The 13,488-nt window shown below is 46.0% G+C and overlaps 1 protein-coding gene across 1 annotated transcript in view; it reads left to right on the top strand.

Annotated features, from left to right (window-relative positions):
• Positions 1–12,217, top strand: part of LOC147673631 (immunoglobulin superfamily DCC subclass member 3-like) — an 82,801-nt gene extending 70,584 nt beyond the window's left edge. The window contains exons 10-14 of the mRNA XM_086946386.1: positions 83–271; positions 3,060–3,164; positions 4,864–4,993; positions 10,010–10,169; positions 11,900–12,217. Of these exons, the coding sequence (XP_086802512.1) occupies positions 83–271; positions 3,060–3,164; positions 4,864–4,993; positions 10,010–10,169; positions 11,900–11,995 (680 nt within the window). The 3' untranslated portion in view covers positions 11,996–12,217. The remainder of the gene's footprint in view (positions 1–82; positions 272–3,059; positions 3,165–4,863; positions 4,994–10,009; positions 10,170–11,899) is intronic.
• The last annotated feature ends 1,271 nt before the right edge of the window (positions 12,218–13,488 follow it).

Genomic DNA, 13,488 nt, shown 5'->3' with positions numbered 1-13,488 from the left:
TCACTGTGCTTGGTCGAAGTGCATTTCTTCATTGAAATTGCTGTAACCTGAAGGCATACTCTTACACACCCACTTTCTTCAGTTCCCGCAGCTCTCAGCTTTTTCACAAAGGTGATCAACTCCACCGCAGTGCAAGTGTTCTGGGAGCTGCCCACGAAACCCGGCAAGATTGAAGGTTTTAGGCTTTACCACCGTAAAATCCCCTCCAGTGTTTTCGAAGGACCATTGATTCTCTCCAGCTCTTCAAATTCATTCATCTACACAAACCTTGGTAAGAGCAACCTGGTTGCAAGCTAAACCTCACTCCATTGAAGCCTCCAACCCACTATTGACCTGGCTTCCACCAGTGCATTAAATCCGCCTCACTTTTCTCTGGTATCTATCATATGTTGTCTCCATTTATCTGCCTCCCAATCTCTTTATTCACTGTTCCATCTATCCCCTCCTCTGTACACCTTCCTCGCAGCCTCCAAGTAAATCTCTTTACTGCCACTTGCCTATCTGCTCATGGATGTTTATCTTGATTTTGCATTCAGGTGTCTGACACACATCAATCTTTCATTTGAATTTTATCTTATGCGCAGATGGCCATTCATTTATTCATGCCTCTCTTCCTGTGCTCACGGTTGTTCAACCTTCTCATCTATCTCGCAACCCCTAAAGTCTTGTCATTACCATCCATCCTTCCATCTCCGATCATGGGTACCATTGCCATACTTCATCCTCTCTGCTCACTATTGCTCCATGCTCTTTCCACTGGACTATTTTCCTCTCTGTTAGCTGCACCACAGTTTGTCCATCTCTACTCTATCCGACCAACTGTAACTGTTCATCTTTACTCCCAAATGTGTATTCATTCATCCATTCCTTTTTCCATCTTTTCTGTGGACCAATCTCCCCTTCTATCTCCTTGTCACAACATTCTACCCCTCTATCTTTGTTTTCACCAAATGTATATTTCCAGTCATCTGCAATCAACTATGCCACTGTCAAAACTCATCTTTGGTGTCTAAGTACCAGCCCATTCTGACGTCTTCTGACCATCCATGGGACCAATATTACTTCCCTAGGACCATTTGTCTCATCTGACCATCCGTGGGCCTGTTCTCACCTCTCTAAGGCAGCGTATCAACCTGTTCTTCCTATTGGCCTGTTCACACCTCACGGTGCCCATGCCTTACCAATTCATTCTCGTCCTCCCTGGGACCGTCTGTCAACTTGCTCTCAATTTCCTGTGGGCATCTACTGGCTGGTTTTCTCCTTCATGTGACCATCTACCGGCCAGTTCCCACCTACCTGAGATCGTCGGTGAGCCCATTTGCACCTTACCAGAACTGTCGATCAGCCTGTTCCAGCCTCCATGGAACGATCTATCTGCCCATTCTTTCCTCTCCGGGATAGTCTATTGGTCCATTTCTGGGACCATCTTTCTTGTGTCTTACTGTGCACCACCTTCTCTGTGTCAGTCTTTCGAACTACATGTTCATTCTTTTACATTTCTTTCTCTGTTATTTTTTCACATTGTTTTCACCTAACCATCCTTTGGTTCCTTTTTATTGGTAGGTTCTCCTGACCCTCCATTCAACCTCCAGCCTCTCGTTTAATCACTTCACACATCCATCTCGCTCCTGGATGTTTCTACCCATTTTCCTGTTCCCTTTCCCAAGCCAAATTTTTATCTGTATCTCATTCTCTCATCAAATCCGCCACAAGTCTTCTTCCCAAACCTTTTTCATTTTCCCAGCACCCTATAACCCACTCCACGCCCGCGTTTAATACTCTACTTACCTTAAGCCTTTCTTGGTCCTTACCACCGCCATCCTCCGGATGGTCCTTCACACTGCCCTGTATCCCACCATCCACTGGCTCCTCCATCGCATCCTCCCAGTAATGACATGCACATTTCTTCCATCTCTAGCTATCTGTGAATAAGGATCAGCGGTCTCTGCTTAGTTTCTGTTAGTAGGTGTGCTTCCTTCATGCTAATGCTCCTGGGTCTCTATGACGAGCGTGTTTATGCCATACATGCCATGACTATAATGAACCTTCAATCAATCAGGTGTTTGTTAAGCGTGACTACTCAACCGTAAGGGTCTCAAGGCGCTGGAGGGTGTTGGGGTGGGGAGGGTCGCAGGTTCCAGTCCATCAAGGAGGGGGTCTGTCGAAGAGCCAGGTTTTGAGGTTTCTTGCGAAGATGGGGAGCAATTTTATCTGTCTGAGGTGGAGCGGATGTTCGTTCTAGGCTCTGGCAGCGCGGAAGGAGCAGGAGCGGCCTCCCGATCTGGTCTTTCTGGTGCGGGGGACCACGGCGTAGGAGAGCTTGTCTTCTGTCACTGCATTCTGGGTTTATAGACCCTGGTACATAACTGTGAAGTTGTCCCTTTTGGTCCCTGCAGTGTCATAGAGGGCCTGTTTCCTGAGTTCATTCAGCGACATCGGCATTTGTACACTTGATATAATGAATACAATTTTAGTTGTTGCATTTCTCACAGTGCTCGTCTACTGTTGCATTTCTTGGGTTTTAGGCTCTTTCCTTTCTGCCTTCAAATGGCTGAGTGACAACTGATGCTGCTATGAGTGTATCCTTATTTGTGGTTTTCTCCATTCACACTAAGGGGGTTGTGGACTAACTACTTGTATGGGTGTTCGCATTGCTCAAAGCGACGCAAAGCATTGTGTTGATTGACGTGCTGCTTATAAGGCCTGCAAGTGCAGGACACAATCTAGATTGTGCAGCACCGTGCAAACCCCTGTGAAATTCTTAGTAAATGTAGGCCAAAATTAGATTTGTTAGCATCTTTTGTTTCAAATGTTTGTCGCGGTGTAATCATAACGTCATCATTTTCTACACATTCTGGCTTCTAGTCACAACACATCTCCTATACTGGAATGTTTTATCATCAAAGTCACTTCCATTGCATCAGTGAGGCAATGTTCTTGCTTTTTGTCTTGTATAATTTCTCTGCAGTAAGACTTTGAATGAATTACCAATTGTCCATGGAACCGTGTCAGTGTCTGTCTTTCTTATCCTCCATTTTGTTTCTGTTCTTTGTTTGCAGAAGCCTCTGCCTTGTATGAAATCAAACTGGAGGCTTTTAATGGCAATGGCGTGGGAAACTGCACCATGCGATTTGTATCCCTGAAGGAGGGCGCGGAAAAGCTGGGTGAGTAAGGGTCACTGGGACGTCGTTAACGGGGAACAGTGATTTTAAACATGGGACTTCTGTAGGAGGACAGGACTTAGTTTGTGCCGGCGATTGCAGGTGGTGGGCACTGGCATTAATCGTTGGGGTTGGGACTTATTTTTCGTTATATGACTAACCCAGAGCAAGCGAGAGACAAAAAAGGCAGAATAGAGAGAAAGTAGGAAAATAGTGACAAAGAGAGAACTAAAAAGAACTTGTAAGAGTGAGGTAAAGAAACAGGAGGTGTTGATGTTGGAAGAAAGAGCCAATAGGTGAACCCAAGTCGGTGGGCTTTTCATACGGCATTTGCCAGTAGCAGTGCCATTGAGGGCCTCATAAGGCAAACCTTGGATACTGGATGTATTCTACAGCTGAGCATATCTCACCCTTGCTCTACCCAGTTATTAAATCACGTCCCCCCATCATGCTTCAGTGGTCAGGAAGGAAAACCAACATAGATGGACCCTATTAGACTCTGGGGTGGAATTATTGCCCCCCCCCCCCCAACAAAAAAAGATGGGTTTTTTAGACAGCAGTGCCATCTAAGAATTATCCGCCCAGCGCATTTTAGTAAGGCAGCTTTTATTTGACTATTTACGCAGTACGTATGCAAGCTCACGGCCCGCGAGACCCCGGGGATCGTAAATGCGCCTTTTGTCCATGAAACTTAACTGCTGTCTCTGTTGCTTGGGCACCCCCAGTTGCCACCTGCAGATTTATGTGGCCCAGAGGCCTTGTTTCACTACTGACCTCCTTTCTCCATGCCCTCTCCAAGCTCCCTTACTAAGTCCAAGGCACGTTTCATGAGTCGGTGCAGACCTTCAGGAGCTAGCCATGTCCACACATGGGTCACAGAGGAAGGAGGCTCCCATGGGGAGTTAGAAACAAACATAGCTACTGCTCTGGCCATGCTGTGCTCTCCAAGGTGTATACCTGGGCCATATAATTTAAAACCACCTCATTTGGGGGGAGTTGGTCACAGATTCGTCAGATAAGATCCATGGATTCTGCTGTAGACAACTCTTGACCCAGTCGGCGATACAAACGCTTGTAAATAAGTTGTACTTTAATGAGAAATGCACTGATTTCTGTAGCAGATTCAGGCTTTTCATGAGGAGTCACTGGAGAGAGATTTAGATTGGGCAGAAATGTAATCTCATGGTGACTATTTCGATTTTGTGAATACGGCATCCTAGAAAACAAATGACTTTAAAATGAATAATTTTATACAAAATTGCTACTGAAAATCTGTTTAATATGAAGACCTTTCATTATTGCAATTAAGTTTCCTTCTACCACCATTATTGCTCAATTCATGGTTGATGGGGGATGAGAGGACACGTCTCGTGCTGTCTCAGTTGTCTCCACTTCTTCTTACTCATGGCCTTCCGCCTCGATACCTAACCTTGGTGCACAGAAGCAGCCTGAGGGCAGCACGTGCCACTTAACAAGCCACCTATCAATCAATACGTAAAAGAACGACACCAGCATAGGCTTGGATGGATGATAGCTGTGAATTGATTGGTCATCCACACAGCAGACCCATGTTAAAGGTGGCCAGCACAAAGAGGGTATGAATATTAGTCACCCAGTAGTGAATAACCCAAAAACATTCTGCAGTACAAACCAAAGGAGATCTCCAAATGTGATTGTGATTACAAATGTGCTCTTCCAGCAGGTGAAGATCCGGTGTGCCACTGCAGCCAGGAAGGAGAGACGTCTCTGGCCGGCATCGTGGTGGGAATCCATATTGGGATGGCCTGCATCATCTTCTGTGTCCTCTTCCTCATGTTCGGGTATCGCAAGAGGTAACACCAGATGTCATGAATGTTTAGTTGTGTCACTAAAGCGATTATTCTACCTCTGTCCAAGGTCTGTACGTTCGAGCCCAACAAGATTTAGAGTTGGGGTGTTTGAAAGCGTTCTCTGGTTCACTTGCATACACATATATTATGAAGTTTCACATTTACACTGGTGAGCCTACCACTGATTCTTTGTCTCCATTTCTTGTGGACATTTTGTTTGTTTCCTTTTCACACATCCATTGGACAGGGGAGGATATATGCCATAGTGTTAATACAGGTGGAGCACTCTATTGGTCTTTTAAGTGGTACCTTCCAGTCACTGTTTGGATGCTAAAGTGTACTGACCAACACACAGGCTGCCTAGTGCCATACATACACCTTTGCATCTTGAGTAAAGGTAATACCCTTTCAAGACTTTGCATGACTCTGTAGTAACGCAAAGTTTTGATAAATCTTACCCGGTGTGTTTATTCAAAGGTTGCTGCTTTGTCCACAGTATATAATCAGGTCACAGTTTTTCTAGTGCAATATCGTTAAAGCCTCAAAGACTCAATCAATCAATCAGGGGACTTGTAAAGCGCGCTACATACCTGTGAGGGTCTCAAGGCTGGGGGGGGGGTGGGGGGGGTTGCCGCTTCAGGTCTTGAGGAGTCTTCTGAAGGCGAGTAGGTCTTGGGTCTGGCGTAGGTGGGTTGGGAGGGTGTTCCAGGTTTTGGCACGAGGTAAGAGAAGGATCTGCCACCGGATGTCGTGCGTTGGATGCGGGGGACATCTGCAAGGGCAAGGCTGGCGGAGCGGAGCTGGCGGGTGAGGGTGTAGAAGCTGAGTCTGCTGTTCAGGTAGGCTGGTCCGGCGTTGTGGAGTGCTTTGTGTGTGTGGGTGAGGAGCTTGAAGGTGATCTTCTTGTCGATGGGGAGCCAGTGCAGGAGGGGGGTGATGTGGCTGTGATGGGAGGCATTGACGATAAGTCGAGCGGAGGCATTTTGGATGCGTTGTAGTCGCCGTTGGTGTTTGGCTGGGATTCCTGCGTAGAGTGCGTTGCCGTAGTCCAGTCTGCTGCTGACGAGGGCCTGTGTCACTGTTCTTCTTGTTTCGGTCGGGATCCATTTGTAGATCCGGCGGAGCAAGCGTAGGGTGTTGTAGCAGGAGGAGGAGACTGCGTTGACTTGTTTGGACATGGAGAGGGAGGAGTCCAGGATGAATCCTAGGTTGCGTGCGTGGTCGGTCGGGTTGGTGCTCTCCCTAGAGCGGTCAGCCACCAGGAGTCGTCCCAGGCTGAGGGGTGGGTCCGAGGATGAGGACCTCCGTCTTGTCCGATTTCAGTTTCAGACGGCTGCTCCTCATCCAGTCGGCGATGGCCTTCATGCCCTCGTGAATGTTGGTTTTGGCAGTGTGGGGGTCCTTGGTGAGAGAGAGGATGAGCTGGGTGTCATCAGCGTAGGAGATGATGTTGAGGTTGTGGTGGCGGGCCACTTGTGCGAGGGGGGCCATGTAGATGTTGAACAGTGTCGAGTTGAGGGATGAGCCCTGGGGGACGTCGCAGATGATGTTGGTGGCTTCTGACCGGAAAGGTGGGAGGCGGACGCTCTGGGTTCTGCCAGAGAGGAAGGATGTGGTCCAGTCAAGAGCCTTCTCTCGGATTCCGGCTTCTTGGAGGCGTGTCTTTAGGGTGCGGTGGCAGACTGTGTCGAATGCGGCTGACAGGTCTAGGAGGATGAGGGCTGATGTTTCGTCGTTGTCCATTTGGCGTCTGATGTCGTCTGTGGTGGCGATGAGGGCTGTCTAGGTGCTGTGGTTTCGTCTGAATCCAGATTGGGACGGGTCCAGGATGTTGTTGTCTTTGAGGTGGCGGGTCAGTTGAATGTTGACGATTTTCTCGATGACCTTTGCCGGGAACGGGAGCAGGAAGATGGGTCGGAAGTTCTTGAGGTCCTTGGGGTCCGCTTTGGGCTTTTTGAGGAGGGCGTTGATTTTGGCGTGCTTCCAGCTTTCCGGGAATGTCGCTTTTTCGAAGGAGATGTTGATGACCTTCCGTAGTTGGGGTGCGATGGCCGCGTCTGCTTTGTTGAATACGTGGTGTGGGCATGGGTCTGACGGAGATCCTGAGTGAATGAAGACTAAAACACTTCAAGAAAGCCCCTTTTGTTGTTACACTGCAAAGGTGGACTTGAACTGCACCTCACCTCCATCTTCAGAACAGAAGTTAAAATATAAAGTGCTTAATCTCAATGCCACCTCCTTCATAAAACAGACGAGATGGCCTGTCCTCAGTGGCATCAAGATTCAATAAAAAGAAGCCAACCATGTCCCAGCAGAATATCTTACTCAATCATAGAAGCCATTGGTGGGTACCAAGCAAACTTCTCTGGGTTGACGTTGAAAACAAAACCCTCAAGCCAAGCACCAGCTGCAAGAGGTGTTTAATACATTTATTGTTGAAACTTCAATAGAACCCCTCACAGATCTCCATGAGACCGAAGTAGTTTTCTGTAACATTACTATCCATATGATTATGATGGATATGAGAATACAGTGGGTCCCAACACGATTCAGCACCGGGAAGCAAGCCGCACTCTTACTTCCACTGGACATTCCCCACCTGCAAATATCCTTGCATTTCCACACCTAATCAAAGGACTCCTAAATCATTTGAAATGCCATTCACAAACCAGTAATAGCCAAAAGGCCTCCTGTTTCAACTTCAGCTGTCGCAGTTTCTGTTTCCTGAAATGGTTGTTACCGATATGTTGTTTTTTACTCCATTCTTGGGGATCTAAGATTTGGCTGCATTTTTCCTCTGTCTTGTTAACTAGCTCTGTGTTTCAGTGAAGCACCATGTTGCTGTGTTGGCCGTCCTCCCCGAGTCTTTAATGGTCTCACTCTGGCACTGCCGTGCACATATTGCAGTTTGTCTACACTGCGGGGCCGATCTGTGTTCTGGCTGTTTGGTAACACTGTGACCCTTAATTGAGCATTAACTGTACCATGATAGTCTTCAGGTTGATTGCTGCTTTAGTGATACCGTGAGAGCATCCTGGATTGACTTGGCCTTCCAGCTCTCTTTTACACAAGCGTTTCAGTGCCTTAGAATAGCTCTGTGTGAACTATAGTTTGATTAACTTGGTTAGCTGAGTTTTGGTCATACTAGGAAAGGTCGTGGTTAGTGTAGTTTCAATGTGCCACCAACGTCCCAATCTAGGGGCATATTATCAAGACAGGCGAAGAAATTATCGCTGCTTTAGCGGCAGAAAACGGCCTCTAAAACGGCGATAATGGGCTTGATAGCATGCTCTATGGAATTCCAATTGAAGCCCATGTTAAATGTGAAGGACATCTAACATGGACTTCAATTGGAATTCCATAGAGCATATTATCAAGCCCATTATCGCCGTTTTAGCGGCAGTTTTCTGCCGCTAAAACAGCGATAATTTTTTCCGCCTGAATTGATAATATGGCCCCTAGATTTTAATAAGACGATGACTGATAAATTCAGTTATGGTACCACTCTACCTTAGTTGAGGTCAATTTTGGATGACTTCTACTTTGGGTGACCAGTGTATACATTGTCAATTATCAAAAGTGTTATTATTATTTTTTTTTTTACAAAGTTTTACATAACACAAACTCGACCCAAAGGTTTTGGAGTGCTCTACATGAACCCCAGATAGATACATTACACTCGGTCACGTTCATTTTTTAGGCACGGGGAGATGAAATGACCTGTGCAGAATCACAGAATGTTGAGCCGACAGAGACTTTAACCTGGTTCACCACTTCCAAAGTTGGCAGCCCTTGCCGTATTCCCACACGCTTGGTTTTGCTTGGTGCTGTTACTACTTCTCAGTTGACCTCATTTTGATTGTTTTATAGTTCCTTCTTCGTTAATTGTAATTTTGGTTCTACCATGGGTGCATTGTTTGTGGCAAGTCATAAATTTCTATTGGGTCTGCCTTGAACGGTATATGTATTGTCTACCATGAATTTGCTTTAAATCTGTGTTCACTGCCTCCAATAGTTTAGTTTACTTTTGATTGCTTCAAGGTTTGCTCAGTTTTATGTTTCTTGATTGGGCGACTTTTAGTGTCTTTTGGTTATTCCCTATGTCTGTACAGTACTTCAACATTTACTGACTCAGCAATGTCCTTTCTTGATTAAACTTAGTCGAGACTTTATCCTGGTTTGGCATTGAATTAAATTCTCTGTGGCTATGTCTTTGTTTGTCTGAGATCAGAAGATGTGTTTAAGCTTGTTTTTGGAAGTGCCTTATTTTGTATGTCGACGAGGGTTTTGTTATTGTTCTGCTACGGCTCAATATGGGTTTACACCTTGGTTGTGGCTTGAATGAGCTTACTTACCTTTAGTTGTAACCTGGTCTTAGCTGAACTATGTGCTTTGGCCATGTGAGATATTGTATTTACTTGTCTCATGGGTCTTACTTGTCAGCGAAGGGCTCTAACATGTCTGAGTTCACATTTCACATTTCACTGTGCTTGTGTCCGAGTCCGCGGTGGATGTTTTTTAGTTGTCTTTTGTGTGAACTTGTGCTTGGTTGTGCCTCACAATTCCACAGGCTGCATAAAGGTTTTGTCTTGTTTCTCTCTTCAGTTACTTCGTATTAGCTAAATGCGGCTTTGGTATGAGCAGTGTCGATTTGGGCACAGGTTCACCTAAGTAGAGCCAGGCTTGATTCTGGATGTTCCTTTGTCTTGTCAGAGCTCAGCATGTTCTGTAGACAAACTCCACTTTGAAGGTGCTTGTATGTTTCCAATGCACAACACTCTACTTTATGTAGTTCTGTGTTTGGTGAACATCCCTTTAGTTGTCTCTTGGCCTTATTTGTGCTGTTTTAGCTGGGCAAAACCCTGCCTATGGGTCAGTCTGGTATAAAGACATTTTAGACCGTGCAGTAGGCATGTGTTTCCTTTGTCACTTATATGTTACGTGTAAGGTTTACTTTGTCAGAATGTCTTATTTTATAATCTGTCTTCGTAGTAACATAAACCTCTGTTCCTGCTACAGCCTCTTCTGCAAGAAGGGAACCCAAGACAGCTGGACCGTGCCACAGGGATCCGAAGCCGCCCCCAGTACCCTGCAGGAGTCCCAGCAGAGTGCACGGTCCCAGGTGGGGAGGAAAGAAACCGGAGCAACTCCATCTGAAATGATAGAACTGGTCACTCAGGTAATGGCATGTTTGGGAGGGAAGGTCCAGAGCTCTGGGCCATAACTGATACCAAGATACAAGGGACAGAAAATGGTGGACTCCAACACTCCTAGTTTATACCAGAATGTTTCTGAGAGCATTATCTCAGTTGCATATCATTATAAGTTATATAGTCGTATTATCTTCTCTAGAAGGTCAATATGTGCAGGAGATCCCACTACAACCCATCATGCACCCTCTATTCGCTCACCAAAATCCATCCGATCCTAATCCGGTGATGGGCAGCTTGCATCCCAAGACGCTGCTCCTCTTTTACTTTGGGAGGAACGCAGCATCTGTACATGCGTCATCACAGCTCCGCTCCTGCTCAAAGGGGCTTGCCAGGCCTAGCTGCAGCAGAATAGGCGCCAGGCTCTGCAATCAGTTGATCCCTGCTGAGGGACTCGCATCAGGCCACAGCGCAGCCCAGATTCACATACAAGTCACGCAACGCAGAGCAGAATCTGAAGGTGCAGCACTGCGTTGCGTGAACAGGAGAGAGCAGAACTGTGCCCTATCTACTGAGATATGGAGCTGTTCTTTTATCTCCCTGAGCTACCACTGCGCCAATTCATTCATCCTTGCCCCATAGTCTATGTGTGTCTCTGTTGTGCCATGCACAGGTGTCTGTTCCAGTACAAAAACGGTGCATGTGCGCTGTACAATGCAGCACGCATGCAATATGGGAAGAACTAGAAGAAACGCAAAAAAGTTTTCTCATTAACTCTGCCTCGAGGAGGAGCACAAATTGTCTGCAAATCCCTTCCTACAATTCTTTGTTCAAAGAGATTTGAGGCAAAAAACGTGGGTGGTTGCATGGAAACACACATGCACCAGCCATGGAACACCACCTTGACGCAAAGTAACGCATTGCACAGCTTTGGGTTATTTTAAAGTTACAATACAATTGAATTGTAAATCCCACCACAAAACTTTGCCTCAAGTTTGCAGTAAAAAAGTAATGCAAACCAGACGCAAATTGTTTATAATTCTCGTCCCGGGTGTGCAGGGACCCACACATACACACATGGCCTAAAACATGTGAGGTCCCAGTGCATGCCTGGACAAACGTGCATGTACACGCACACATTTTGTGCACTGCACCCAGTTAGTTATCAGATATATCTGATTATACTCTAGCACCTGCGTATGGGTTTTGTGGAAAGCATGGTACATATTCGAAAAAGAGAGAATTCTCCCCAGCAGACAATCCTCTGCTAAGATTAACAGCTACATAGGGATAATATGGTGGAGCTAATTTTGCTGGAGGATTATCCATCAGCAAATAATGTTCTAGTGGTGGATTTCCAACTTCCTCGTCAAGTTGATGGGTCTTCTGTCTCCTCTCAAGTCTGGGATTGACTTCGAGTTGGGTGGTTATCGGAATTCCTGGGATTTCTTAATAAAGTGATGAATCCAGAGAACCCACTGGTGGATTCTCCTCCAGAAGCATCATTTCCACCAGAAATAGGAGGATGTTTCATTACCTCCGAAACTCAAATCAATCCCTCAGTTGTCAGGAATGTTGAGCACACCAAGCAATGTTTGAAAGAGAGGACATGTGCTGCTCTTGCAATCCTGATAGCATTGCCATCACCAGTATAAATGAGTCTTAATTGTAGCTCTTAGCCTCCTGCTCCCTTAATATTTCTGTTTTATTCTCCATAAGTGCTTTAGTATCTGATGAGTGGTCCTTCTCTTTCTTTCAGGAGCCTCAATTTTCCAGAGAGGGGAGGTCTGACCAGGGCTCGCCACAAATCCAGATCACGGTGGAACACCACCCCTCCGGCCATCCAAGTGGCTAAGCGGTGACAAACATACAACCATCTCTTATACGGTGACCTTGGCCCTGGGCTGGGCATTTTTCTGTTGTTTTGCCTTGCCTCTGGGCTTCGGGTTACCGAGCTGGACTCCTAAAAAAAACCAACAAACCTCCAAAGAATCTACCTCACCTAAGAAGATTGTTCAAAGCACCGCTTGGACGCCAGCTTGGAGTGACACTTCCGTCTCTTTTGAAGCATCCAAGAAATAATTATATATATTTTTAAAATAAGCAGAAAAACCAAAACTACCTCAGAATGCTTCCCTTTACAGGGCAGCTTCTGATGCCTCATCCACCTAGCGTGGGTGCTTTTATGTCTGTGCATTTACTAATGGGAGGATGGGTAGGAAGGGGAAACACCTTTTCCAGTGACACTAAAAGCCACTGGATTAGAAGGGATGATTTTTAAGCAAATAACCAAAAAAAAAACACCCACTCAATATTGGGTTTCAAATCACTGGTGCGGCGGTCTGGTTCGGACAATTTTAAGAATCAGCCATTTACGCCATGATTATAAAGAATTGAAAAATTGAAGGTAAAAAGTATTCCCTGTTTCCCCTTCGACTTACCATCATCAGAGGCAAGGCTAGAATTTGCTGCCAGAATCTTCATGCCATCTCTCAGCCTCACTTGTTGTGCTACATGGGCAGCCATGTCTTACTTGCCCAGGGGATTCTCCAAATGGGGTGGGCTTCTGCTACAATGAGCAATATACCAAATATACAAAAACCAAATATGTACACATGCTTGTGAATGCAGTTGTGCCCGCCTTGCTTAAGGAATCCTTCCAGGACACCATACCTCCCCTCATTCCGTGCTGCTGTGTCTGGTACCATGTTTTACATGTCTCTCACTAAATATTTTTAAGAAAAGGAGCTAAAATACTTCCAAAGATGTAGAGCTTTAAGATTCTAACACAATTTCCACTTTTCTTAATGAAAAATTAACCAAACCTAGTAGCTAATTCATAGATGATATCTGAGGGTTACACCGAGCTAGAGACAGCCCCAAAGGACATCGTATTTGACTCATACGCTACGTCACCACAGATCCACCCTCTAACTACTTCTGCAATGCTTGGGCCTGCCCATCAATTGGTGTTGGAGCAAAGCATCCTCTCTTGCCGTAAAACCTCTAGTATGTTGCGATGTAGACATGGCGCCAAAGTCCTCTTCTGTCCTCAAAACAAGAAGATTCCTGTGTTTGCGAACAGCCGTTCAGTCTTTTAGTGGATTTCTCCTGGGGTCGTAGTTACAGAGATGACCTGATGGAGCCATCGCTACTGCTGATGTTCGAGCATGGGTTCTTCTCACCTGAGAAAAGTATGTCGCTCTTTGGGCGCGTCTCTAGCCCCTCAGTGTATAGCACTATCCTTCAGTGCTGCTTTGTTCACCACTGTCTGCCGACTGCATGTTACCGCCATACTATTTTCACCGCAGATTTCCTAAAGCCAGCTGAGTCAAACAGTCCTCCAAG

Source organism: Lissotriton vulgaris, chromosome 12 (genome assembly GCF_964263255.1).
Source record: "Lissotriton vulgaris chromosome 12, aLisVul1.2, whole genome shotgun sequence".
Classification (NCBI taxonomy): Eukaryota; Metazoa; Chordata; class Amphibia; order Caudata; family Salamandridae; genus Lissotriton; species Lissotriton vulgaris.
Note: the sequence above shows the minus strand (reverse complement) of the source record. Positions and strands in the feature narration are given on the sequence as shown.